The sequence below is a fragment of the Cyanistes caeruleus genome, chromosome 26 (assembly GCF_971803275.1).
Source record: "Cyanistes caeruleus chromosome 26, bCyaCae1.hap1.1, whole genome shotgun sequence".
Classification (NCBI taxonomy): domain Eukaryota; kingdom Metazoa; phylum Chordata; class Aves; order Passeriformes; family Paridae; genus Cyanistes; species Cyanistes caeruleus.
Genome location: NC_141726.1, coordinates 4,459,929 through 4,484,902, shown reverse-complemented (window position 1 = coordinate 4,484,902; position 24,974 = coordinate 4,459,929). Strand labels below are relative to the sequence as shown.

Genomic DNA, 24,974 nt, shown 5'->3' with positions numbered 1-24,974 from the left:
TGTCCCTGGAGCTCAGCACCACCCAGAAGGGACCTGCAACCATCAACCAGGAAGAACAGGAGGCAGCAAGCTTCGGTCATCATTTTTACCAGCCAGGTACAGAGCTCTGAGCAGCTACTCGGCGGCAGAAGGTCGGTTGTTTTTGGTTTGGTTCGGTTTGGTTTGGTTTGGTTGGGTTTGTTTCGTTTGGTTTTCGTTTTGTGGTTTTTGTTGGTTTTTTTTTTTACAATCAAAGAAATCAAAATGTGACCCAAGTTTACAGAAACAGAATCAAGGCTCTACCCCAGAGCCCAGGGCCAGCTCAAGGGGCAGCCAGGTCCTTCCTCCTGCTGGGCAGTGGCAAGTGGCAAGCGGCCAGTGCTGACCACGAGCCCCTCTTGCCTTTCCATCAAGAGCCAAAGTCCCAGTCCCTCCCAACCAGCACCTCCATCCACTCCTGTTCCTGTTTGCATCCCCCCAGGCACTGTCGTGGCCAAAGCCTTCTCATTCCCTTGTCCAAAGTGCTTCCATTCCTCGTGGGCCTGTCTGGCCGGCAGCAGTGGCCCCAGCTCCGCTGTCCTTGGCCCCCAAACTCCTCTGGGTGGGCTGCTCGGTTCCACACACCCAGACCAAGCATCAGCTTGGCAGGGAGGAGGTGCTGGCTCTGGGCACAGGCCTTGAGTCCAGTAAAAAAAAAAGCAAAATAAAGCTGTAGTACTTAGGAAAGTGAAACCAACACCATTTTTGCATAAATATCATCAAGGCCGTGGAGGCTAAGGCTGTTTGCTTCCTGTATTAAGTTAGTTGCCAGTTCCACACTCGTCCGTTGACCTGCCCAGGTCCCTGAGAGATTTGGATTCCTGTCCGTGGGGGCTCCAGTCCTGCAGCATCGTCCTTCAGGCCGTGTCTCCCCGTCCGTCTGCAAGGCAGGAGGGAAGAGCCCGTCAGCCACCCTGAATCCCAGCTTCCCCCAGCCCCACCAGCCTCTCTCCCTGCTCTTATTCCTTTTCATCCAAGTACATCAGTTTATCAAACATTTTGTGGTAAAGTCTGTTTTTGCTGAGCATCTTGATTGATTGTTTGTTGTTTTGGGTTTGGTTTTTTTTTGTTTGCTTTTGTTTCCATTTATGCATTGCTTAAAAACGCTTGTGAAGGTTAATATAATTTTTTTTGGATTCACTTATGACTTTATTCTGAACTGCAAGCTAGCTGTAAAACGTGCAAAAATACAGGAAAGAAACTCTAACAAAACCTTTCCCCTGGCCTAAAGTTAGCCAGAAATTTGTAGACACATGACAAAACAAAACCTAAACCCATCCAAGGGCTCCTGAAATGGGGAAAAAAACATTCCTTGCCCATCTTCAGTGATCACAGTTTCAGCTGAAACAATGAAAACCACTCAGGACATGATCAAAGCTGCTCCTCCAGCTGCTGGAGCTTTAAATAAAATCAAGTCCCAGTGCCTCCCTGCTGTAACAGCCCAGGAGCCGTGCTGGGTGTTTGTAACTTGGGAATTTATCGCTTGGGAATGTCTAGCTCAGGATGCTGAGCAGAGAGGCTGAACCTCCAGCAGCATCATCCCGTGGCTCCCACCCCACGTACCTTGTGCAGGGAGGCTGTGAGCCGGCGGCTCCGTGGTGTTGCTGCCCTCTGTCCCCGCCAGCTCGCTCTTAGTCCTGCTCTCCTCCACCTTGGCATCCCCGTCCAGCACCGGGGAGCCCAACGCCTCTGCCCCCGCTGCCTTCGGGGAAGGAGCCGGCCCCGAGCCAAGCGAAGGTTTCTTGGCTACTGGAGGGGGGATCTTGCCAGGTTTTCGCTGGGCTTGTGCCTTTCCGGGGCCCTGCGGGACAGCAGCAGCTGGGGCTGCCGAGCGCTGCCCCGAGAAATTCATCAGCTCGGCCACCAAGTTCCTCTTCAGGTCGGCCTGTGCCTCGGGGGACGACGTGGTTTCGATCACCAGCTTCCTGGAGCTCTTGGCGAAGATGAAGCTGGCGGTGGAGGCCGGCGATTTGTTCCTGGGGGACAGCTGCCCGTCCCCGGGGAGCCCCTCGGGGCCGGGCTGGGCCGCTCGGCCGCCCGGTGGCTTCTCCGCGGCCTCTCCGGAGGCCAAGGCGGCGGCCTTGAGGTGCACGGCGTGGTGGAGCTGGTTGGAAGGCACCGCGTCTTGGGCAGGAGGAGGCGGCTGCCGTGTGGACAGGGACCGGCGGACGGGCTTCTGTGGGGCCGGGCGCTCCTCGGGCCCGGCCCCGGCCCCGGCCCCGGCCCCGGCCCCGGCCCCGGCCGCAGGCTCCACGCTGACGGAGCGCAGCCGCACCATCTGCAGCAGCGAGGGGGTGACGATGGGCAGGCTGGCGTCCTCCTTGGCCACGGGACCGCTCTTGCTCCGTGACACCGGCTCCTTCTTGGCCTCTGCCCGGGGCCCGTTGGCCGCCTTCTTAAGGCTGATTTGGGGCGGCAGGGCCAGAGCCGAGGGCGGCGGGAGAGGCGGCGGCGGCGGCGGCGGGGGCACGGAGGCCGTGGGAAGGGACCCAGCGGGACACGGAGGCTGTGGAGCCCCGGTGGGTGCCTCTTGCTGCCGAGATGATGAAGAAGCAGCCCCCGGGATCGGTGTCGCCGCCTGCCCGTCCACCGGGGCCGAGGTGGCATCGGGCAGGCTGGAGAGATAGGATTCATCCGGAGGGGGGAAGTCTGCCATGGACAGGTCGTGCTCCTCGGGGGTCGGCGGCGGTGGCGGGGGCCAGGCGGTGTCGGTGAGGGGCTCACTGCTGCTCTGGGGGCTCCCCTCCACCTTCTTGGCCGGCGGGGGAGGCGGCTGGTAGGCAGGCGGCGGTGACGGCGGGGGGGACTTGCCAGCGGGCTTGGCCGAGGGCTCCTGGCCGGCAGTGCTGGGCGCTGGGGGGGTTTGTGAGGGCTGCAGAGGGCCGGAGGGGGCTGGAGACTGCTGGGGCTTGGTGGGTGGAGGGGAGAAGGGAGCGGGAACTTTGGGGTGAGGCGGGATGATGAACCGGTCTGAACGACCGGTCAGCGCCTCGGGAGGGGTCGGGTCCGAGGCCGAGGAGGAGATGGAGGTGAGGGAGGAGGACACTGAGAGCACAGGCGACTGCAGAGAGCAGACCCGGTCCGGCTTCTGGGGCTGAGACTTGCCCGGGGACACAGCTGGAGGTCCCAACCCCTTGGTGGGCAGTGTTGGGGTCCCGCTCTGGCTGGAGTAGCCGCTGGAAGGGGACATGGTGCGGTCAGACCCATCGGGGCAGCTCCACTTGGCCTGAGCTTGGGGCTCCCTCAGCACCACCGTCACCCCGGGGCGGCCCCGCGAGGCCTCGGGGGAGCTGGTGCCAGCCAGGCTCTCAGAGCGGAGGCTGCTGGTCTCACTCAGCGATGGAGAGAACACCTCATCCTCGCCCGTGGGGCTGAAGGGCTCGGCCCGCGGGGACCAGGGCGCGCTGCTCTCCCGCTGGGGCCGCCGGTCAGGCCTGGGGGGCAGCCCCAGCACCTTGGGCTCCCCATCAGCCTTCTGGTGCAGCGAGTAGGTCCTGCGGGGAGGGGCCGGGGGCTTCTTCATCTTCCTGAGGGAGACGCTGCGGGCGGAGGAGCGCTCGCTGGCCAGGCTGGCCGTGTCCGAGCCATCTGCCTGGCTGCTCGTGCTGTAGGCAGGGGACGCACGGCCACTGCCCACGCCCAGGAGCCCGGGGGCCGCAGGGGTGAGGCCGGCAGCGGGCTTGGAGCAGGAGCTGGCAAAGCTGGTGGAGCTGTAGATGCTGATTTGGTCGGTGTCGGAGCGAGCCGCCGCATCCGCCTCACCGTGCGGCCCCGCCTCGGGCTGCCGGTGGTCGCAGCCGCCCTGGGAGGAGATGGTGGAGCTGTTGGAGACGATGGTCTCCGTGGACTGAGAATGGCTCCAGTTGTCGCTGGAGGAGGAGGGCTCGCGGCTGCGGGCGCTGCGCTCCGAGAAGCGGGACAGGGAGCGCACCGAGGCCGGGCTGGATGAAACGAGGCTGCAGCGGCTCAGCGTCCGCACGCTGCTCCTCGTCAGGGCCACCACATCCACCATGGGCGGCAGGATGGCGTTGGGGATGATCTTGGACATGTAGGTGCCCTGGGGCGAGATGGACATGACGGGGCCGACCAGCATCTCCGGGGGGTTGGCATAGGTGGTCATGCCCGGCACGGCCAGCGACTTTGGCCTCACCATGGGCGACAGCTTTGCCTCTGTCTTCCTCCCCAGCAAGCTGTCGTCGTAGTAAACCCTGTTGATGTGCTTCTGCAGGGCTGCATCCGCCTCCTCCAACGCTCCCAGGCAGACGCGGGCGCCGCCGGACACGGGCAGAGGCTGCAGCTTCCCATCGATGGTGGGGATGCGGACGGTGTCGCCGGACACCTGCCCCCCATTCAGCAGGGGCTGCTGCGCTGCCCGGCTGTCCCCGCAGCCTGCTGGCCCTTGCCCATCTGCCTCGAGATGTCCCTTGGCTCCATGGCTGTTCCTGAGACCTGGGGGCAGGGAGAGATGACTTCAGAGTGATCCCAAGGGAAACAGCTCCTAAAAATCCGCCCTTGCCCCCAGAGCTTACCCAGCTCCTTATGGATGTGCTGGGGGATGCCCAGCACCGTCGTCCTCCTCTCTTTCCTCTTCTTGCCAGCCCTCTCTGAGGATTTGGGAAAGGAGTCGTGTGGTCGGAAAGTGGAACCTACAAGAGGTGTGAGAGGGTCCAGCTGATGTGAGGAGGGCCCTGGCCAGGGCATCCCCAGTGTCCCCAGCACTTCCCACTGAGGTCCTCTAAGATAAGCCAGGTTCAGGCACTGGAACAGCCCAGAGAGGCACCAACCAAACAGTCTGAGCAGGGAGGAGACGGTGTCTGTCTGTCTGTCTCTCTCTGTCCATCCCCCTTGCCCAGCCCCAATGCTCTGACTCAGCCAGAGCCTCTCTCTTCTCTCCCAAGGGCCCCCAAATCCCTGCGCTGGCTCGTGGCCACACCGAGGCAGAGCCCAGCTCCCTGCCCTGCACTCTCCAACCCTCCTGGCGAGCCCCCGTCCCACAGCCCCCAGCCAGGTACCTTTACGCTGGATCATCTCGGAGCGGATGGAGAGGGCATCCTCAGAGGTGCTGTCTGTGGCACAGGAGGCCGCCTGGCTCCGGAAGGACAGGCTGTCATCCTCCGAGGATGCGCAGGACTGTGGGGACACGGTGGGCTCAGCAGAGCCGGGGCTGCGGGGACAGAGCTGCCCCAGCCCTGGCCAGGCCCCTTCCCTGCCGCGAACTGACTGCAGCCGAGACAAAAGCTCTTCCGAGGGCCAAAGGCTGAGTCAGCCACGCCGGCATCCAGAGTCCTCCCACCAGGAGCAGGGCTGGGAGCGGCCCCTGGGAGCCCACATGGCTCTGCAGCCCCCCGGAGAGCAGGAGAGACGGGCTCTGGTGCACACAAGGAGCACCCGAAGGAACTGCCAGGCCCGAAATGACTCCATGGGTGTTCCCAGCCCTGCTGTGCCCCAGAGCCCAGGGCTGCTGGGCTGGGAGAGGGACAGGCAGGCAGGGCACCCAGCACTCCCTGGACACAGCCCCACGCTGGACACGGCTTCCAGTGTCCCCATCCCTCCAAACCACCCCTGGCACAGGTTGGCATGAGACACTTCTGAGTTAACCTGACCCCTCCACCTCGCTGCCCCCATGGCTCTGCCCATCCTGGGGTTTCCAGTTCCCCACTTCCAATGGGTGAAAGGGGCTGAGAGCCAATGAGAGGCAACAGCCTGAGCAAACACAGGCGGGCGAGGCACTGGCAGCGGGGTCAGAGCCCAGGGATTGCCAAAGCTCAGCTTGGCCAAAAGAGGGGGAATTTCTCCTCATCTGCAGCTGGGGAGGAGCACAGGCAACAGGCTGGATATGGCCAACAGTCCCCACCATGCCACCACGTCATCTCTCCTCAGTCAGGGCTCCCAGGGGACACCAGGGGGACAGGGGGGACCCTGGCAGAGCCCCACAGGGCAGAGCAGGATGTACCGAGGCTGAGGATGGAGCAGTTTGTCATGGGGCAAAGGGGGCAACACCAAGGGACACACAGCCAGTTCCAGCCCCACAACCCCCCTGGACATGGTCCTGCCACCTTGGCTGGTTGCTTGTCTGCCCCCAAAGACCACCAGGGAGGGCAGAAGAGCCACCCTGTGTCACCTCACTCCCAGGGCACCCCAAGGGCACTACCTGGCAGGGCTCACCTGGAGGCTGCTGGTGTCCCCGTGGTCCCAGGCACTTTTGGTCTGTTTCTGCTTCTCTGTGGAGGGAAGACAGAAAGTAAATCCCTCCAGGAGAGCTGGAGGAAGCAGCTGCCGAGCTGACAGTGCCCCCTGCACAGCCCAGCCACCAGCACTGGACTCCGGTCAGCCCCATGCGCCGCCCACACCGCCCGGCCAGCCAGGAGCTGGGGACAGCCCTTCCACCGTGTCCCCAAGGCCACCCCGGGGCTGGGAACACCTACCCTGGTGCTGCAGGGACTTCAGCCCCTGCTGGGCCTGGTTGTGTAGCTCCTCCAGGTGTGGGGGCCGCGTGCTGGGGAAGAAGACGTTGTCGGGACATTCCTCGCCCGCCGTGTACTGCACGCTCAGCCGCTTCTCACCCTCGCCCTTGGCAGCGCCTGCAGGGACAGAGGGCTCAGCTGGGCTGGGGGGAGACGGCCATGCTGCCACCAGGGTGTCCCAACCCACGGGGGATGAGTTCTGGCTGCTGACAACCACCTCAGGATGATGTTATCGGCTCCAAACCGGGCGCTGGAAACACCGAGAGAAATCCCATCCCACGGCTCTGCCTGGCCGGTCGATATTCCAGAGTCACGATGTCTCCACTGGTTTTCTCCCCACCACCAAAGCGGTTCTGGGATGTGGGACCACCCTCCTTCCCCAGCACCTTCGTTAGGAGCTAACGAGGTGGTGAACTGTGTGGGGCTGGGCAGGGAAGGGGCAGCACAGGAGGAGATTAAATGTGGATGGAAGGAGGATGACTTTCCCTTCCGAGCATTGCGTCATTCCCAGGTCTTGCTCGTCACCCCAAGAGCAGGGACTCCCCCCATGCCCAGGCAGGCTGGGAACTGCACACAAGAGGGAAACTGAGGCACATCCAGCAGCAGAGATCCCAGAGGACCCAAATCCCTGCTCCAAACCCTGCTGGATGCTGAACACCCCATCTGCCTCGCACAGAGCCTTCGGTCTCTGCCTTGCAGCCCCGTCCCCACAGCCACCACCACTGCCACCCTGCTGTGCCAATGGCCAGGGGCTGCCCTGGCATCACCCAGCCCTGGCATCACCCAGCCCGGGCATCACCCAGCCCGGGCATCACCCAGCCCTGGCATCACCCAGCCCTGGCATCACCCAGCCCGGGCATCACCCAGCCCGGGCATCACCCAGCCCGGGCATCACCCAGCCGGGCATCACCCAGCCCTGGCATCACCCAGCCCGGGCATCACCCAGCCAGGGCATCACCCAGCCCGGGCATCACCCAGCCAGGGCATCACCCAGCCCTGGCATCACCCAGCCCGGGCATCACCCAGCCCTGGCATCACCCAGCCCGGGCATCACCCAGGCCGGGCATCACCCAGCCCTGGCATCACCCAGCCCGGGCATCACCCAGCCGGGGCATCACCCAGCCCTGGCATCACCCAGCCCGGGCATCACCCAGCCGGGGCATCACCCAGCCCGGGCATCACCCAGCCCGGGCATCACCCAGCCGGGGCATCACCCAGCCCTGGCATCACCCAGCCCGGGCATCACCCAGCCGGGGCATCACCCAGCCCGGGCATCACCCAGCCCTGGCATCACCCAGCCCAGGCATCACCCAGCCCAGGCATCACCCAGCCCGGGCATCACCCAGCCCGGGCATCACCCAGCCCAGGCACTGCAGCACCGTGGCACAGCCCTGCCCACTCCTGCCTGAGCGAAGCCTCAAACTCTTCCTGCCCAGGAAAAAAAAACAACCAATTTTGAGGAAGGGAAGGGCGAGCGCAGGAAGCCGTCGGGGCTGGCGGCGGCACCCCGGGGCCACGGGCACCTGCTGCTCAGCACGGCCAGCAGCACACAGCACCCCTTGTCCCCTGTGTTCCCCGGGTGTCCCCTCAGCGCCAGCCCAGCCAGGCAGCGAGGCGGCCGTGCTCCGACTCCGGCACACAAAGGAGCAGGCCTGGAACAATGGAGCCTCCCTCCCTGCCGCCATGCCGGCCTCTGCCTCCGCCAGCAGCCCCGGTGTGAGCGGGCAGCGGGGCACGGCCAGCCCGCCACTGCCACACGGGTCCCCTGTGCTGGTGCAAAATCCCTGCAGGGGACACAAGATACCCACAGCCCCCCCTCCTCCCCATGTTCCTAATCCCCTTTTCTCCCCCAGTTCGGGCAGCCCCTCGCCTGACACCCCCCAGACACGCTCGGAGCTGCCCTGCGGGGAGAGGAGCGCAGTGATTTATTCCGGTAACTTCGCAGGGGAGACGCCAGGGCTGGGGTGACCTTCCCTGCCCTCCCCCGGGGGTGGCAGCCCCCCTGCCCTCTGCGGCTGGGCGAGCACCCCGGGCCGGGGGGGGGTCCCGGCGGGCAGGGGTTGTGTAAGGACAAGGCTCTGCTCCCTGCCTGCCTCCCTCCCTGCCCGCTGCTCACTCACCCTTCTTCTTGAAGAAAGCCAGAAGCGAGGAGAGGTTCCTGCCCATGAAAACCACCATGGTGGCCGGGGAGAGGGTCTGCTCCCCAGGGAAGGGGGGCTCCGCCGCCCCCCGAGGAGGCTCAGCCTATTGTGCCGAGGCTGCTCTCACCCGGCGTGTGCCGGCGGGGCGGATGCCGGCGGCCCCCAGCTCCCTCCCTCCGTCCTCATCCGCACGGGCGGGAGGATGCTCGGCCAGGCGAAGCCGCTCCGGCGCAGCTGCTGCTGGCGAGCAGGGAGCAGCCTGAGCCGGGGACGGCTGCGCGGTGGCAGGAGGGGACAGTCCCGGCTGCGCCCACCGCGCTCCTCGCCCGCCGGAGAAGGAAAGAGGGGGCCCCTCCTCTGGCTCCGGCTCGCTCCCCCCGGCCCTCCCGCCTCCTCCCACGCACGGCACGGACCGCAGGGATCTGTTCTTCCAGGCTCGGGGCCAGCATTTCCCCTTCTCCTCCCTCTTGGACCCCTGGGACCCCTCAGGACCCCGCTGGGCACGGCTGCAAACCGGTTGCTCGTTTCCACAACGGTGCGGTCAACCGGGAGAAACTGGGAGGCTTTTCCACCTTGGGCTATGACACAGCACAGGCAGCAGCGTCACATTCCCCATGCTCGCCTGCCCCCAGTGCCCCCCAGGGCATGAGAGCCCCAATCCCGGCAGGGAACACGAGCCAGGATGGAGCAAAGGGTGTTCGGGCTACGTCACGGTCACAAGGGCTGGCAGCACTGGGGGAAAACCAGGTCTGGGACCAGTCTAACCAGTAGCTCCAGCTGCTGGTGCGGAGGCAGGTGAAAGCAGGGGCAGAAATGCCAGGCGGTCACACAGTGGCACTACCCTGGCACTGCCGGTCACTGTCCCCACCATGGGGGTGCTCCCAGGGCAGTGTGTGCCCAGCACCTCTGGCAGCTCCATCCCCACCATTTATAGGTGTTTTACCTCAAAAGATGAACAGCACATGGTGTTTACCCAGCAGACAGCCGTGTCCTTGTGCCAAACCCTCTGCCCCCTGCCCTGCAGCCCCCCACGGGCTGTGCCCAGGGTTTATTCCAGCACGACACAGCGTGGGCTGCACACACAGCAGCGTCACCCAACGCAGGGTCCCAGCGGGCTCCAGGCAGTGACTCTGCAGCCCAAAGGCACAGTTTGACCTTGTCAAGGGCATCTCTGTGTCCCCAGCCAGGCAGCTCTGGGCTCAGCAAGGATTTTATCCCTGGAATTCCAACAGGGCCATGGCCCCAAACGCCAGCAGCTCCCTGGCTGTGCCCGACCCAGCACTTGCACAGCACGGGCAGGACAGGCCCTGCTGGCCACACGCTCCCCAGAAGGTGCCGGTGGCCACAGAAAGACATTCCCCAGCTCTTCCCACAGCACAAGTGGAAAAGGAACATAATGAAAGGGCTGAGGATGCACAAAGCAGGCAGGCACGTGCTGTGCTGAGCACTGCCCTCTGCTCTGGGCAGAATGACATGAGCCCAGAAAGGGCCACGGCTGGAGGCAGACGAGAGGGACACTGCTCCTGGCTCCACGGGCAAGGGCCCAGCCTTCCAGCTCTGCCCACAGAGACGGGACTGCAACAGGCACCAAAAGCTCCCCCAGGAATGGAGACAGCCCCTCCTGTGCTGCTGGTGCAGGACCCAGGCAGAGCAGAGCTTCATCCCTGCAGCTCTGCTGGTGGCAACAGGCGTGGAAGCTCCTTCCAGGGCCGTGAGGACATTCCCAGGTGCTGGCAGACAGTCTGGCCCTGCTCCACCTTCCTGCCCGTGGCCCACTGCCCACACAGAGGACCTGGAGAACATCCCTCGCTGATGGAGACGTGTCCCTCTCCCGAGGGTGACACCGCTGAGGAGGAGCTCGGCACGGGTGGTTGCAGTCTCCCAAAGGATAATCCAGGGCTCAGCCAGGGCAGGACGCTGCCCAACCACGGAGGAGCCTCGTGGCAATTCTCCCACTCCCTGTGACCTTCGCTACCTCATCATCCTCACCCAGCCGGCCTCACCCCGGCTCCGCCAGCACGGGGTGAAACTGCTGGAAACGGGGATGGAATCCAGGAGGGAGAGAGCCCTGATCCTGCCGCAGAGGCTGCAGGTCCCGCTGGGCCGGGGAAGCCGCTGCAGCTGCAGCCGCTGCCGGTAGCAACACGCCCGGTTGGAGCCGGTGTCCCGGCCCCTGCGCATTCCTTGCGGAGCATCCCGGATCGGGCCGTGCCCTCCGGGCTCGGCTGACACACGTGCCTTGGCCACACGTGGCAGCGGGATTCTCCCAGATAAGGAGCCAAGGAGCCGGAGGGTTCTCAGCTCTCAAGGATGGGCTTCCCGGCTCGGAGCTGGTACCTGCTGCTGCCAGTGCCAGGGATGGTCCAGAGGGAGCAAAATATCCCTGGAATGAGACACGACGATGGGGAGGGACAGGGAACCCCAGGCACGCCGCTTTCAGCTCTGCCTGAGACGGGCTGGAGGTACCAGTGAGGATGGGAAGGGCTGCACAAGGACTGGGACCCCACAGAACACGGCCAGGGCCGCCCAGCCCCATGCTGCAAACAGAACTCGGAGCTGGCCCAGCTCTTACACCGCTGCTCCTCACCTGGAGAGAGGCAGGAGAGAAAATCCCAGCTCCTGTCCCCCTCCTCGCCCGGCCTGTGCCTCCTGCGAGCAGCAGGTTTGGCCGGGCTGGGCTGCAAACATCCATCTCTGCCTGCTCGGCACTGCCCCGACTTGCCTGCTCCCCGCACGGCAGCGGCTCCCTGCCCGCCCCTCCACCGCCACTGACTCACCGCGGAAAAATGGGGAGGAGGGGGACGGGAAGGGGCTGCGAGGTCCCCAGGGGAGCCCGCCTGTGTCCTGCTCTCTGCGGGATGGAGCCTTTGTCTCCCTTCTCCCGGCAGCACAGAGGGGAGCGAGAAGCCCCCCCTTGCCCCGTGGGGTTGGTGCCCTCCCACCACTCTGGGGGTCCCTCCCAGGCCTGGGGACTGCTCTGCTTCCCAGCTGCCTGCAGATGCCACAGGCATGGATAACACCAGAGGGGTGCACCGTGAACCCCATTCCTGAGAGCTCTATGGAGCTGTCAGGACATGGATGGACCCTGACAGAGCTGTGCTCCAGTATCACAGAATATTCAGATTTGGAAGGGACCCTATCCAGCCCCTCTGCTCCTTTTGCAACCTTCAGCTCTTTAGGGTGTCTGGGAGCTCCCAAAGACAACCAACCCGTTCCCCAAATCCTCGTCTCAGCACAGGATCCACACCCTGGGAGCACTGCTGAGCACTCCAGGCAGGGTGAGGGCACAATAATATTTACGGTGGCTCTGGCCACACAGCCCCTGCTGCCAGCCTGCCCTCGGCCACACCTGGGGGGCTGCTCCAGCCAGGAAAACATCTCCACCAAGCAAATAAACACCGCCCGATCCACGCTGCTGGCTCGGCTCTCAAACACGATCCCACGCAGAGGCTGAACTAAAATTAATTTCAACTGGGAAAACAAACTTGGATCATTTTTTTTTTTTTTCTTCCTCTAAATCACAGCAGGAAAAGCTGCCTGGTATCACCTCGGTGAGCCAGCAGGCTCTGCCAAGGAGCTGGTGCAGGGTGAAATCCCGTTTGGAGCAGAGCCGTGGTTCCAGTCGCCTCCAGCCACGGCTGCTGTCATGACAGGAGCACACGGGGTTGTGCAACTTGCCCCGACCTCTCTGCTGTCCCACACTTGCCCCACAGCCAGCCCTGAGGTGACACAGAGTGTCTCCTGCTCCCTGAGTTATCCCAGATCCAGGAGAGGGGCTGGCAGCAGACCAGAGGGGTCCCGGGGCAGGACCACCCCCATTCCCAGCCCCCGCAACAGCCCAGCGAGCCTCCATCCCACCGCGTCCCCACCCCGCGCTCGTCCCCTCCCCGGAGAAGCCACCAAACAGGTTTGAAGGTAAATAACAGCTTTCCCCAGCCAGGAGCCGGATCCGGGCGGGAACATCCCAGATGGGGAGCGCAGGGCGGGAGAGGGCTGCGGGCAGAGCCTGGAAAGTCACCCGGGGCCGCAGAGGGTGACACCGGTGGCACGTATGACCAGGGCTGGGCCACCAACACCTCCTCTTTCCATACTTGAGAGCTTTATCGCTCCCTGACGCCCTTCCCTCGGTGTCCTGCAGCTCCCGCGGGCTGGCTGTGCCCCGCTGTTTGCAGGGCACCCAGGTGCTCTTGCCACAGCAGAGGCTCTGCCTGTCACAGCAGGCACCGGCTCCACGCGGGAGCGAACCCAGCAGACGGATTAAGGACAAGACGTTGCAGGTTTTTTCCGTGCACGGATCCCCCGTCCTCGCAAGCAGCGCCCAAGCCCGCGGGGCTTTTCCAAGGAAACACTGCGGAGGTGCCGATCCTCCTCCCAGCGAGCTGGACACGGCCATGTGGGATGGGGAGAGGAGCTGCCACCGAGATGGGGTTGGGGATAACCCAGAGAGGTCCCATCCCTGCCTGTCGGTGACGGGAGCGTGCCAAGCCGAGAGCTGCGGCCGCTGCCTGCCGGGGACACCCGCGGGTCGCCTCCTCCCCTGCTCCAGGAGCAGCAGGGGGCACCGGGAAGGGCTCGGATGTCCCGGCCGCAGCAGGATGCTGGCTGGAGAAAGCGCCTGTGTAAATCTCGGCGTGCCCCCGCCGGGATCGGCCCCTGCCCTCATCCGCTCCCCCGGCTGTTTGCGGAGCCGGCCCAGCGTGGGGCTGGCACGGGGAGAGCCGAGAGCCCAGAGCTGCTCAGCCCACACTGGAGCTGCCCCGCAGGAGCCGGAATTGCTGCCGCTGCCGCTGGGAACGCTCACAGGCACAGAGCACCCCTGGGCCATTTGGATACCCCATCCCTGGAAGCGTTCCAGGCCAGGTCGGAGCAGCCTGGGATAGTGGTAGATGTCCCTACCCATGACGGAGAGCGGAACGCGATGAGCGCTCCAAGGTCCCTTCCAAATCAAACCATTCCATGATTTTTTTTTTCCCTCCCCAGCGGCCACCGAGGGGCCCGCGGGTGCCGGCTGAGCCCGCACCCAGAGCTGCCATCCCCGCTGCCAGCAGCCGCGTTCCTGCGCCCTGACTCAGCAGGGCCCGCCGGGGAGCCCCGATAAGGAGCCGATAAGAGGCTTCGGTCTCCCTGAGGCTCAAGGACCTTCCCCGGCATGGACGAGCCCAGGGACGAGAGGCTGGGGATGCCCCCGGAGCGAGCCAGGCCCCGCTCTGGCACGGGGAAATGGGCACGGGGAGCGTGGCTTTGGCACTGGGTGGGCTCGGGCAGGGAGCAGCGGCAAAGCCACCTCGGTGCCCTCGGCCGTGGCCACCCTGTCCCTGGGGACCCCCGTCGTGTCCCCTCGGCACCCAAAGGCAGTGCCCACGCCACCGCACACACGGCACAAGCACAAAACCATCTGCCAGTGCCTGCCCGGGCTTGATGCACCAACAACGGGCACGTCAGGGCCAAATTAAGCTCCCAGTCACCAAAGAGACACGAACTGGGGACACTGGTCCAGCCACCCGCCATATGCAATTATTCTCCAGCCCAAAATCCAGAGGCACTCGGGGTCGTGCGGGGGGAGACGGGAGCGCCGGCGGGGGCCGGAGCCTTTGGGAGGGCGCAGCCGAGCTCACCGGCACACCCTGCCCCCAGCCGGTGATCCCGGCTGCGCCCTCCGAAATGCTGAAGCGACACAATGCAAATTCTTTGGCTTTGTGGCCGCCGCGCCGTTGCCATGGAGCCGTCGCAGAGAACAAACACAACTCGCCCCATGTTTTCTCAGCACCTTCCACCCCACGGCCTTCGGCCCCAGCGCCAGGATCTGCCCCGGCTGGATGAGCCCCACATCCCGGCTGGATGAGCCCCACATCCCGGCTGGATGAGCCCCACATCCCGGCTGGATGAGTCCCACATCCCGGCTGGATGAGCCCCACATCCCGGCTGGATGAGCCCCACATCCCGGCTGGATGAGCTCCACATCCCGGCTGGATGAGCCCCACATCCCGGCTGGATGAGTCCCACATCCCGCCCATTCCAGGGCACCCGAGATGGAGCAGCGCTTCTCCCAGGCAGCCCTGGGGAAGGGTGGCACGGTCCTGGTTCAGGGGTTGACAAGGGACACCCGAGGCTGGCGGGGGATGGAGAGGAGATGGAGGTGTGGACAGGAATGTCCCATGGAAAGGCTGAGGATGTGCTGGGGATTGCAGCTACGGCAGCGAGCGCTTCCTGCACGGAGACCACGACAGGAGGACAAGCGCAGCAGAGAGGAGCCCGCAGCCACCGGGCGAGGAGAGGAGGATGGCAGAGAGCGTGCAGTAAAGGAGATGCTGTCCCAGCACGGCCATGGGCGATGTGTGACCCTCCTGCCTCAGTTTCCCCAGGCACCGAGCGGATGTTCTCAGCCAGGACATTCCAGCACTCTCTCCCTGCGCACCCGCAGGGTCTCCCCATGCCAGGCCCCACCTCTGGGATGCTTTTGCTTGGAGTGGTGGCCCCGAGCCTGTGCAGAGTTGCCTCCAGACCCTGTTTACCCTGAGGACAGCTGCGCTCACGCACCTGCTGGTTGCTGCCTGTAAAGACCGAGAGAAACGGAGCAGGAGGGACAGCAGGGCCGAGGATCCCGCAGGGCTGCTGGGGGAAAACACCCGGCCTTGTCCTGCTGTCCCCGTTCCTATGATCCTGCCAAGTGTCCTCCCCGGCTCAGGCTGGGCTGGGGACACAGGGACACTTTAATGACACCAGCGGGGGAATCAACAGCCCCGGGATGGGGACGATGGGGACGCTTTCCCTGCTGGCTTCACCCTGCCCTGTTGGAGGAGCCACGGAGGGAGCTCACCAGGCACCCCACGGGGTTCCCTGTCCCGCGAGTGGGTCCAGGCTGGCGTGGGACCCTTCCTTCCCCTGCTCCTCGTCCCTGCAGCAAAGATCTCTGCCCCTGCTTCCTCCTTGGCTTTCCAATGGCATCCATGGAGACGGAGCATAAAGCAGCGGAGCGATCGGTGCGCGGACAGACGGACAGACGGACAGACGGACACGCAGAGCGAGGGGACGGCGAAGGGGGAGCAGCCCCTGCAAACACTCCCCGGTCCGCCTCTCCCCGCGGCACAGCGAGAGAAACCGAGGCACGGGATGGGAGCTGGGGCCGGGGGAGGAAAGCGACGCTGGGCAGCGCCGAGATCCCACTTGGAAAACAAATCAGTAACTAATTCAGCTGATCCCGTCCCGATAGCGCGCCGAGCTCACGGCTGCTCCCCGGCCCTGCCTGCAGCCAGGGGGGCTCCCCCAGCCCCACTCCGGGCTCGGGGGCTGATCCTGCCCCTCCAGCACAGGGAGGGCACAGCCAAACCTCCCCCTCACCTCCCTCTCCAGCCCGGCACAACACAACCAGCGAACTTTCCCTTCCAGCTCCCCGAGCGGGGACCCCCCCGCGCCCCATCCCCACGGCTCCTACCTGCCCTCGGCTTCCCGGCGCGGCCGAAGGGCCAGGAGGAGCCGGCTTTGGTGCCCGCCGGGCTCCTCTTGCGGTGCGCGTTGCCCATGAGGCCGCTGTCGCCTCCACCGCGGCCGGGTGGAGGGCACCGCGGTGCTACATGGCCGAGCCGAGCGGGCTCCGGCGTGGCCCGGGCGGCCCCGGCAGTGACGGCTCTCAGCCGCCGGTTCCCATCCCTCCGGCCCCGGCGGAGCTGAGCGCTCGCAGGCGGCCGTGCCGGAGCCAATGGTACGGGCAGAGAGGAGGGGCCTGCCCGGATCCCACTGCACCCTCCCAGCCCCATCCCTGCGGCGGGGGTGCCTCGGCCCTAGCGAGAGGCTGAAAGGAGACGCCCCGGTGGCCAAACAGCCCCGAGCGCCGGGAGAGCGGGGCAGGGATGTCGCCTCCAGCCCTGCTCGCACCTCCCTGGAGTTTCGCCGCGCTGCCACCACCTCTGGCGGGCCCCAGCTCCGACAAGCGCGGCTACAACGCTCCCCCCTCCGCGGGTTTTGGGGAGGGGGACACCTCGCCCAAGTTTAGGACGGGACTAGCAAGGCTGGAGCAAAGCGCCCGAGGCCACGGGCTGGGTCCGGCCGCTGCCCAAAGCCAGGGCGAGCACCCACACGCCAGCGCCCACGCAGCCTGGGGTGGCTGGGAGCCCCTCGCCGCCCTCCCCACGGCCACTCCTGGCTCCGGGACAAGTCACGAGCACCTTGCTCACACTGCCGGCACCTTCCCCTGCCCTCCCCGGCTGCACCTCGGCCTCTCCCGCCTCCAGTCCCCGCTCCTCCAGCAGCCAGGGCTGGCAGGGGACAGGCCACGGGAATTGCTGCTCCAAAAGCTGCCCACACCGCCCGGACCAGCCCCTCCACGGCCCCTTCCCGAAGGCCGCTTTTCCCTCCTGAGTTTTAATTAGAACATTAAATGTTGCGAGGGCAGGGAGGGGTCAGCCAGGCAGGCAGCGGTGGGCAATTCCTGCTGGCAATGTTTATGTTCCTTAGGTGATTCATCAAAGGCTGGGATAAGTAGGAAGGAGGGTTTTGTGGGAAAGGCACAAAACCGGGGAGGTGGTACAAGAAAGAAAGGAAAAAAATTAAAGATCAACCAGCAGCTTTGTCCTGACCTCCCAAGGTGATCGGCACCGAATTAATCTTTGGACTTCAGTCTTCTCAGCAGTGGAAATATTGATGGTTCAGCTCCTCAGCAGCTTGGTTGGGTGCCCAGGGCAGGCTCAGAGGGGCAGGGACTGTCCCCGTGGGTTTGCTGCCCCATCTGCTGTGGGAGCTGTTAAGGAGACGAGGGGATCCAGTGGTAAAATATTCCCTGTTTGCCATCCCAGGCTGTGCCCCGTTCCCAGGGCAGCCCTTCCACCCTGGGACAGTGGGGATGAACGGTCCTGGCCACAAGAGCAGCAGATCAGAGGTCTCTGCCCAGTGGCGGTGGGACATCATTTCTCCTCTGGCCAGCCAGGGCCATCTCCAGGCTGGGCCGAGGCTTCCTCCCACTGCCCAGCACCTTCCAGCATCCCTGGCATGACCATCCCAAAGCATGGACCCCTCCCCCGTGCCGCTCAGACCCCTCCCCAGTGCCCCAGGGGGCTCCTTTGCAGCCACACGGAGCGAACCTCGTGTTTCTCTCCCTGGGAGAGACAGAGAGGCTGGAGCCTGCCCCAGATCCAAGGGAGACACTTCCCCCTCCACTCCCAAAACAGACGCCCTCCGTGCCAGCACTTGCTCAGGGAACGCGGCCACCGAGGCGTCACCGCCCCCGGGCACAGCCTGGGATGTGCCGGCAGAGCTCGGGGAGGGAGCCGAGCCCCGGGCACCCCGCGGAGCCCACGCGTGCCAAAAATACCGAGTGGCTTCTCCGAGCTGCAACAACTGTGATGGGGGAACTCGCAGCCACGTGGAGCCGAGCTTCAGCTCCTCCTGCGCCTCGTGGTTCAGTCCCTGCCGAATTTGGGGGGCTGAGAGCATCACGGGGGGGTCCAGCATCTCCACAGACCCCACTGAGCTGCCCCATTGCTACTCAAAGCCCCCTGAAATCCCCCCTGAAATCTGCGAGCAGGCCTGCTCTCATCCTGCATCCCACACCTGGGTTATGTTGCTGTGAGCAGAAATCCAGCTCAGGGAACCTGGGCAGTGGGGACAGCTGAGCACCAAAATTCCTTCCTCGGTGTTAAAACCTCAGTGCAGCCCAAAGGGGAGGGAAGGGAAAGGAGGGGAAGCATTTTCAGCCTCCCCAGCACACGAGGGATGTGTGAGAATAGGGAACTGGGGGGGCAGAGATGCTGATTCCAGGCAGAATCTCTTCTCCAGGTCAGAAATCCCTGGTTTTATTCACTGAGAACTCTGATAAGAGCTTTGAGCAGCAGAGAAGCTGCTCATGAGATACAGATCTGGTCAGCACAGCATGACTGCCCCAAGCACATCTGATCTTCCCAAAGTCACATATTCCCTTGGTCAGAGCGGCCAGTCCAGCCATGGGGACCCCTCTGTGCTGTCACAGGGGACAGATCTGTCCCTCCTGGTGCTCTAGCCATCCTTCCTCACGCTCTATCCATCCCTCCTGGTGTTTCACCCACTCCTTCTGGTGTTTTCTGAACCTGATTCCGTCTCCGAGCAAACACAGAGCAGGAGCTGAGCTGCCTGAATGAGAAAGGAATTCAGCCCTTGTTCCCTTCATGGGGAAGTAAAGCTCAGTGAGGCAAAGGTAACACAAAAACCCCACTTGAGATCCCCAATCATTAACAGAAATACATAACCAGAAGGGTTTCAAATGATTTCCTGCTCCAGCCGGAGTCCAGGCCGGCTCTGCTGATGACAGGTCCGGCTCCAGCCCGCAGAGGTGGAGGGAGCCCAGCTCCCTGCTCAGGGTGAAGTGGATTTTATCCCTGCACAGCAGGACCAGCCCACGGCTCTGGCTCCTGCTTGGCAGGGAAATGGTTTTTCGCTTCATCCTCGCCCAGCTCTTCACCTTCCAGCGGGTTATGTTCCCATCGCTGCCAGAGTCCGAGTCAATGATGATATTGTCTTATGAAATCAGACCTCCCTTCCACGGGGAAATATGACCCCGCTGAAATAGTTTTATCGGATCTTATGGAACGTTATTCTCAGGAGTAATTCTTCCAGTTGTCTCCAGGTGGAATAGCTGTGGTTGCAGACACACCTCTCTTTGTTCGCCCAGCCGCTCGCCGGTGCCAGGCCAGCCAGGGGATTCCTGCTGCTCGCATTTTCTGAAGTGTCACTCTCTGCCTCTGGCAGATTAACAAACTCATTCCCACACACGCACGGGAACAATCCCCACGCCTCTCCCCTCTCCTTTGAGCTGAGAAGCTCAGGCTAAACATAAGCCCTGTGTTTACACCAAACCGTGCGTGGCAGCAGAGGATGGAGGAAATAATTGTCCCGGGAGATTCCACAGCTCAGCCCCACATTTCCTTCAGGGCTCACATGCACCCCGTGGCATCAAGTGTCACAGAATCACAGGATTATTAAGGTTGGAAAAACCCTCCAAGATCATCAAGGCCAACCTGTGATCAAACCCCACCTTGTCAGCCGTGAGTGCCACATCCAGTTGTTTCTTGAACAGCTCCCAGTGCTTAAAAACCCTTTCCCAGAAGGAACTGAGCACGATCCCAAGCACAGCCCAGCCCCTCACCCTCTGCTCACCCCGCACACAGCCAATCCCCAGTCCCAACAAACACTTGCTGCTGTTACAAAGCAGCTGTGAGCTTTATTTTTAACATCTCTATCCCTTGCCCCAGTCAGGAAATCGTTGCTGCTGGACTAAGCTGGCATCAAAATGGAAAATTAAAAAAAAAAAAAAAAAAAAAAGCCAACCCTAATTTAATATTTCTGGAACATCGATTCCTTTACTTCATCAAGGAATTAAGAAGAATGTTGCAAAAGCCGGATAAAGCAGCAGCCAAAAATGCAGATTAAATCCACTGGATCCCAGCACCAGCTCATCCTTCATCCCAGAGCTGTGTTTCCATCTCTGCACCCAGAAATGCAGTGCAGGGAGTGGGAACAGCCAAACACCCCAAACCCTCGCTCTGGGATTGACCCTTGGCACAGCCCAGCTGCTCTCCCCGCCTCGGCTCCCACCCCAGGGCTTAATCACTCCTCTGCCTCCAAAGGTTATTGTGGAAATAAACAGGGTTGGAAAGGCGAGGTGCTGGGATAGCACCTGCAGCCAGCAGGGCCCGTCCACCCAAACAGGGCACAGCATCCAGAGGATGCAATTCCAGCTGGGATGGAGCCACCCCCCACTCCCAGAGCCGCTGCTGGCCCCTGGAGAGGCGGCTGATGAGTGGGATTACAGAGCCTTTCCTCTACCCAGCTCAGCTCTTTGGGCAGCCAGAGATGGGATCTCTGATAGCCGGACCCACGGGATTGATCCCAAGTGGAAATGCTCTCATCCTCCTGCTGCTGTGATTTCAGTGCTGAGCAATGCCGACCTCGCCAGCGCCCACAGCGGAGCGGGCAGAGCCTCAGGAATGAGCCCTGATCCACGTGCCCTGTGATGAATTCCCTCTCTCCCACCCCCTGGATCCATCCTACTGCCCCTCCCCATCACCAGGACAGTCAGATATGCCCTGGCCCAAATCCATGCCCAAATCCACCTGCGGGAAGGGCGGGGTGATCACGGGCCTGGTCCAAAACCCTGCACAGACACAGGGAAAGCTGAGGGCACTCAGAGCCCGCAAGGTCCTGCTGCAACTCTCCCCTCTCCCCCTCCCAAAGCTCCCAGCTGATGTTTGGAAGAATTCCCAGCTGGTCCCGCTGCACGAAGGCTCGTGATGTCGGCGGCAGGGCCAGCGCTGCCTCCGGGCAGGTCAGAGCCGGCTCCAGCGCCCGGAAAACACCCGGGGCTAACACTCCATCCCTTCCCACAGCTCAGCCCAGGATCCTGAGGTATCCTGGCCCCCATCCTCCAGGGAAACGTTATCCCCCATCCCACGGGGATGGATGCCGGTAACCCCGGCGTGTGCTGGCGGCCGCAGCGGAGCCAGAGGCGCTGGAGCAGGGAGGGGTTCCTGGCGTGCTCTCCATGCTGGAATTGCACAGGGAAGGGTGATTCAGTCACGCAGGCAAGCTGCAACCGCTGCACATCCGTGCTTCTCCAGCACACCAGCGGAGACACGAGGGAATTTGGGGCACCTCCTGTCCCACAGGACGGCAGCGCTGCCAAAAGAGCCCCCCCGGGCTGGGGCACTCCGGCCTCCCCATCACCAGTGTGGGCTGGGGCACTCAGGACAGCTCTCCTGGACACATCAGACGGGACAGCAGGGTGGCAGCGCAGTGACAGAGCCCTGGTGGCACGAGCGAGCAGCACAGCACAGGCAGGAGGTGCCCAAGCTGTGACCCTGGCAGGCCGTGACTTGGCATTTTGAGGATTAGCTGGTACAACTTCAGGGGGAAAAAAAAATAAAAATGGAAAAAAAGGGCTGGCAGAGCTGCTGGGGGCGTTTCTGCCGTGAAGAGGAACATCACATGCTCCAGCACATCTCGTTTTTTCTGCTCAGGTTTCAGTGCTGGGCTGTGGCAGCAGCATCCACACACGGAGGGCCGGGAAGGAGCCACCGGCAGCATCCGATGGATCGGCCCAGCAGAGAGCTCAGCTCTTGCCAAGCCTCTTTTCCCTTCCCATGGCCACTCCTGTCCTATCACAGATCCCCATGTGCTTCTCCATGCCTGGAAATTCACTCCCTGGAGCAAAGTGAAAAAGAAAGTCCCGGCTGACAGCATCCTGCTGTGCTTGGATGTCACAGAAGAGGCCTCTCCCTTGGCAAAAGAGCCAAAACATCCCTGCCAGAGGTGCCTGCAGGGAGGGCAGGGGTGTGACACACACACTGTCCCCGACAGTGTGGGGTGGGAGAGGCTTTTGGGGTGATACCTTCCTTGTTGGGACATCTACCACTGCCAAAAAAAGCGCTGAGGAGAGGAGCGTGACCAGACAAGCCAGCACCCATGGCTTTGCCAAAGCTCCCTGGCTGAGCCCGTGGATCCCCAAAACGCGGCTCCAGGATGGCCAAGAGAGGGGAGCCAGAGCAGCTTCCCCTGCAGGATTGTCCTGCTCAAGGTGGCAGGGATGTGACTGGGCCACGGAGGCAGCACCCACGAACGGAGCAGGGTCAGGGCCATATCTGGGACAGGAAGGGCCACACCTGGAGCACGCAAACACCCTGCCCAGGAGGAGGAGGAGGAGGAGGAGGAGGAGGAGGAGGAGGAGGAGGAGGAGGAGGAGGTGGCAGCAGCTGGCATCCCTCCAGATTTCCCTCAGCCCCAGTGACCTTCTGACTCAGCGCGGGGAGAACCTACCCAGTGAACCGGCACCAGCCCTCGGGGCTGGGGTGAGATCGTGCCAGGGGCTGCCGGATCCATCCTGCTGCCACCCCAGCGATGGCCACCGTGCCCCCCATGGCCACTGCCACCGTGGCTGCCACCTCCTTCCCCTGCTGCCACCACGGCCAGCAACTCCACCCCAGCTGGCCACCACCATGGCCAGCACCTCTGTCCCTCCTGTGTCCTCTCTTTAGCCATGTCCATGGCCACCACCTCAACTCCTGTTCAGCCAACACAGTGACTCCTCTTCGGCCACCTCCAGGGTCAGCATCCTGACCCTCCTTGGCTTCCACTGTAACTCCTCCTCAGCCCCCGTGGCCACCACCTTGACCTCTCCTTCACCACCTCCATGGCCACTGCTGGGACTCCTCCTTGGCCACTGCCACAACCCCTCAGCAGCCACCCTGAGCCCTCCACAGCCACCAACTTACCCCTCCTTGGCGTCTGCCTTGGCCACCACTGTGAACCCCACCCCGACACCTCCTCGCCCACTCCCACAGCCACCACTCGACGCTTTGCCATCACCCCGACACCACAGTGGCCACCACTGGGACCCCTCCTTAGCCACCACCTCGACACCTCTTTCAGCAGCTCCCTGAATTCTCCTCACCCACCTCCACTGTGGCCACCACCGTGACCCCTCCTTAAGTGCCACCGTGGCCACCTCCCGGCCCGCTCCTCACCTGCTCCCTCCGTCCCTCCCGAGCTCCTGCCGTCCTTGGGCGGCCGCCGCCGGCCCCGGAGCCAGCTGAACGCCCGGCGCAGCGAGTTCGCCCGGCCCTTCTTCCTCCGGGGGGGAACCTCGGGAGCCCCCACGGAGCCGCCGCCGCCCCGCTCCGGCTCCCGCTCGCCGCCCGCCGCAGGTGCAGCCCCGGCGGACATGGCCGCGGCGGGCAGCGCCCCGCAGCGCCCCGCACCGCCGGCAGCCGCTGCCCATAGGGCCGGGCCCGCCCGGCTCGGCTCGCCCCGGCTCCGGCTGCAGCCCCGGCCCCGCTCCGGGCTCCCGCCGAGCTCCCGGCGCCGACGGAAAGTTTCTGTGCGAGGCGGGGCCGGGCTGCGGGAGCTCCGCCCGCACCGGCCCCCGCCCCCCTGGCCCGCAGGTGGCCCCGGGGGCGTGGGGACCGGGGACCCTCCCCTCGGTGCCACCGCGGCTGCCGGGGCTCCCCGAGATGTTCTTCCCGTTCCCCGGGGGCTCCCGGCTTTGTCCCCTCGCTCTCCGCGCGGGGGGGCGGTGCGGTGACAGCGGGGACATTGATCCCAGCCCTCGGGACCCTCTGATTTCCTCGCCCGAGGTGCTGAGCATCAGCCGGAGGCTGCGGAACAGGGGAAACACCCGAGCGGGAGCGGAGCGCGGAATTCCAGCATCGTCATCCCCGGGGCGGCGTCCCGCACATCCCCGGGGGAGCCTGTCCCTGTCCCCTTCCCTGTCCCTGTCCCCCGTTCCTGTCCCCATCCCTGTCCCTATCCCTGTCCCCGTTCCTGTCCCTGTCCCTGTCCCTGTCCCAGCCCCTGTTCCTGTCCCTGTCCCTGTCCCTGTCCCTGTCCCTGTCCCTGTCCCTGTCCCTGTCCCTGTCCCTGTCCTGTCCCTGTCCCTGTCCCCATCCCTGTCCCCAGGACAGAAGCCGGAGCTGGCTGCCTTTGCCCTCCCATCCCGCAGCCACCTCTGGTTCCTCCCCCCGGGTACCTCTGGCCCTGTCACCGCCGGTGGCAGCGCCCAGGGGACACGGCTCTCCCCGACCCGGGTGCACCTGAGGCCACCAAGGCGCTGCCTACAGCCTCTGCCACGCTGCCGCTTGCTGCTAATGATAAATCAGCTCCTGAGAACGGAAGGGCACAGGGCGAGGGGGATTCAGTCTCCTGGCGTGGCTCTGCCAGCCTCTGCCTGATGCTGGGAGAGCACCAGGAGCTGCCTGGGAAAGGGAGGATTTCACTGTGCAGTACGAGCTGGCATTGCTCAGGAGCATGACCGCTCTGATCTGATTTAAATTAGATTTCAAGATGAAATCCTTCCCTGTGAGGGTGGGCAGGCCCTGGCACAGGGTGCCCAGGGGAGTTGTGGCTGCCCCTGGATCCCTGGAAGTGTCCAGGGCCAGGTTGGACAGGGCTCAGAGAAGCCTGGGACAGTGGGAGGTGTCCCTGCCATGGCCGGGGGTGGGAACAAAGATGAGTTTCAAGTTCCCTTCCAACACAAACCATTCCATGATTCTGTGATCCAGCTGAGAGGGGGCAACAGCAGACACAGGGACTGGGCCGGAGCAACAGCAAGTTGGTGACAGGACATGTGGTAAAGCCAAGGGAATGATCCTAAGAAGAATGTTTCTTACATTCTTGAATGGAAGAAAAGAAGGTGTTTTCTGCTGCATTTCCACGCTCCTGGCTCTGAGGGGTTTGGGTCCCTGCGTTTCCTGTTGGTTGTGTTGGAGCCGCATCCTTCCCGGATGCTCCCAGGGCCTGGCCCCGCGCCCGGAGGAGTTTGCCAGCTGCTGGAAATGGCTGGAAGGATTTATAAAACAAGAAGCCTGTCCATCCCTCAGGTTTCCCAGCACATCAG

The 24,974-nt window shown here is 63.7% G+C and overlaps 1 protein-coding gene across 3 annotated transcripts; it reads right to left on the bottom strand.

Moving 5' to 3' along the window:
• Positions 1–71: 71 nt before the first annotated feature.
• Positions 72–23,390, bottom strand: NHSL3 (NHS like 3). 3 transcript variants are annotated; one of them, XM_086863895.1, is made up of 7 exons: positions 23,107–23,390; positions 6,444–6,599; positions 6,184–6,239; positions 5,031–5,148; positions 4,548–4,664; positions 1,582–4,467; positions 72–898 (listed from the first exon to the last, which is right to left on the bottom strand). In XM_086863895.1, exons 1-7 carry the CDS (start codon positions 23,303–23,305, stop codon positions 876–878), a joined length of 3,555 nt encoding a protein of 1,184 aa, XP_086720021.1. In that variant the 5' UTR covers positions 23,306–23,390; the 3' UTR covers positions 72–875. The 3 variants fall into 3 exon arrangements, with proteins under 3 accessions (XP_086720021.1, XP_086720022.1, XP_086720020.1); XM_086863896.1 differs by lacking the exon at positions 23,107–23,390 and adding an exon at positions 16,056–16,285; XM_086863894.1 differs by lacking the exon at positions 23,107–23,390 and adding an exon at positions 8,603–8,751.
• Between the last annotated feature and the right edge of the window lie 1,584 nt (positions 23,391–24,974).

Coding starts and splice junctions, on each gene's coding strand:
- NHSL3 (XM_086863895.1), bottom strand. CDS start 23,305: ATGTCCGCCGGGGCTGCACCTGCGGCGGGCGGCGAGCGGGAGCCGGAG. Junction 6,600..23,106: donor GGGAGGGACGGAGGGAGCAG/GTGAGGAGCGGG, acceptor CTGTCCCTGCAG/GCGCTGCCAAGGGCGAGGGT. Junction 4,468..4,547: donor GCACATCCATAAGGAGCTGG/GTAAGCTCTGGG, acceptor CCCTGCCCCCAG/GTCTCAGGAACAGCCATGGA.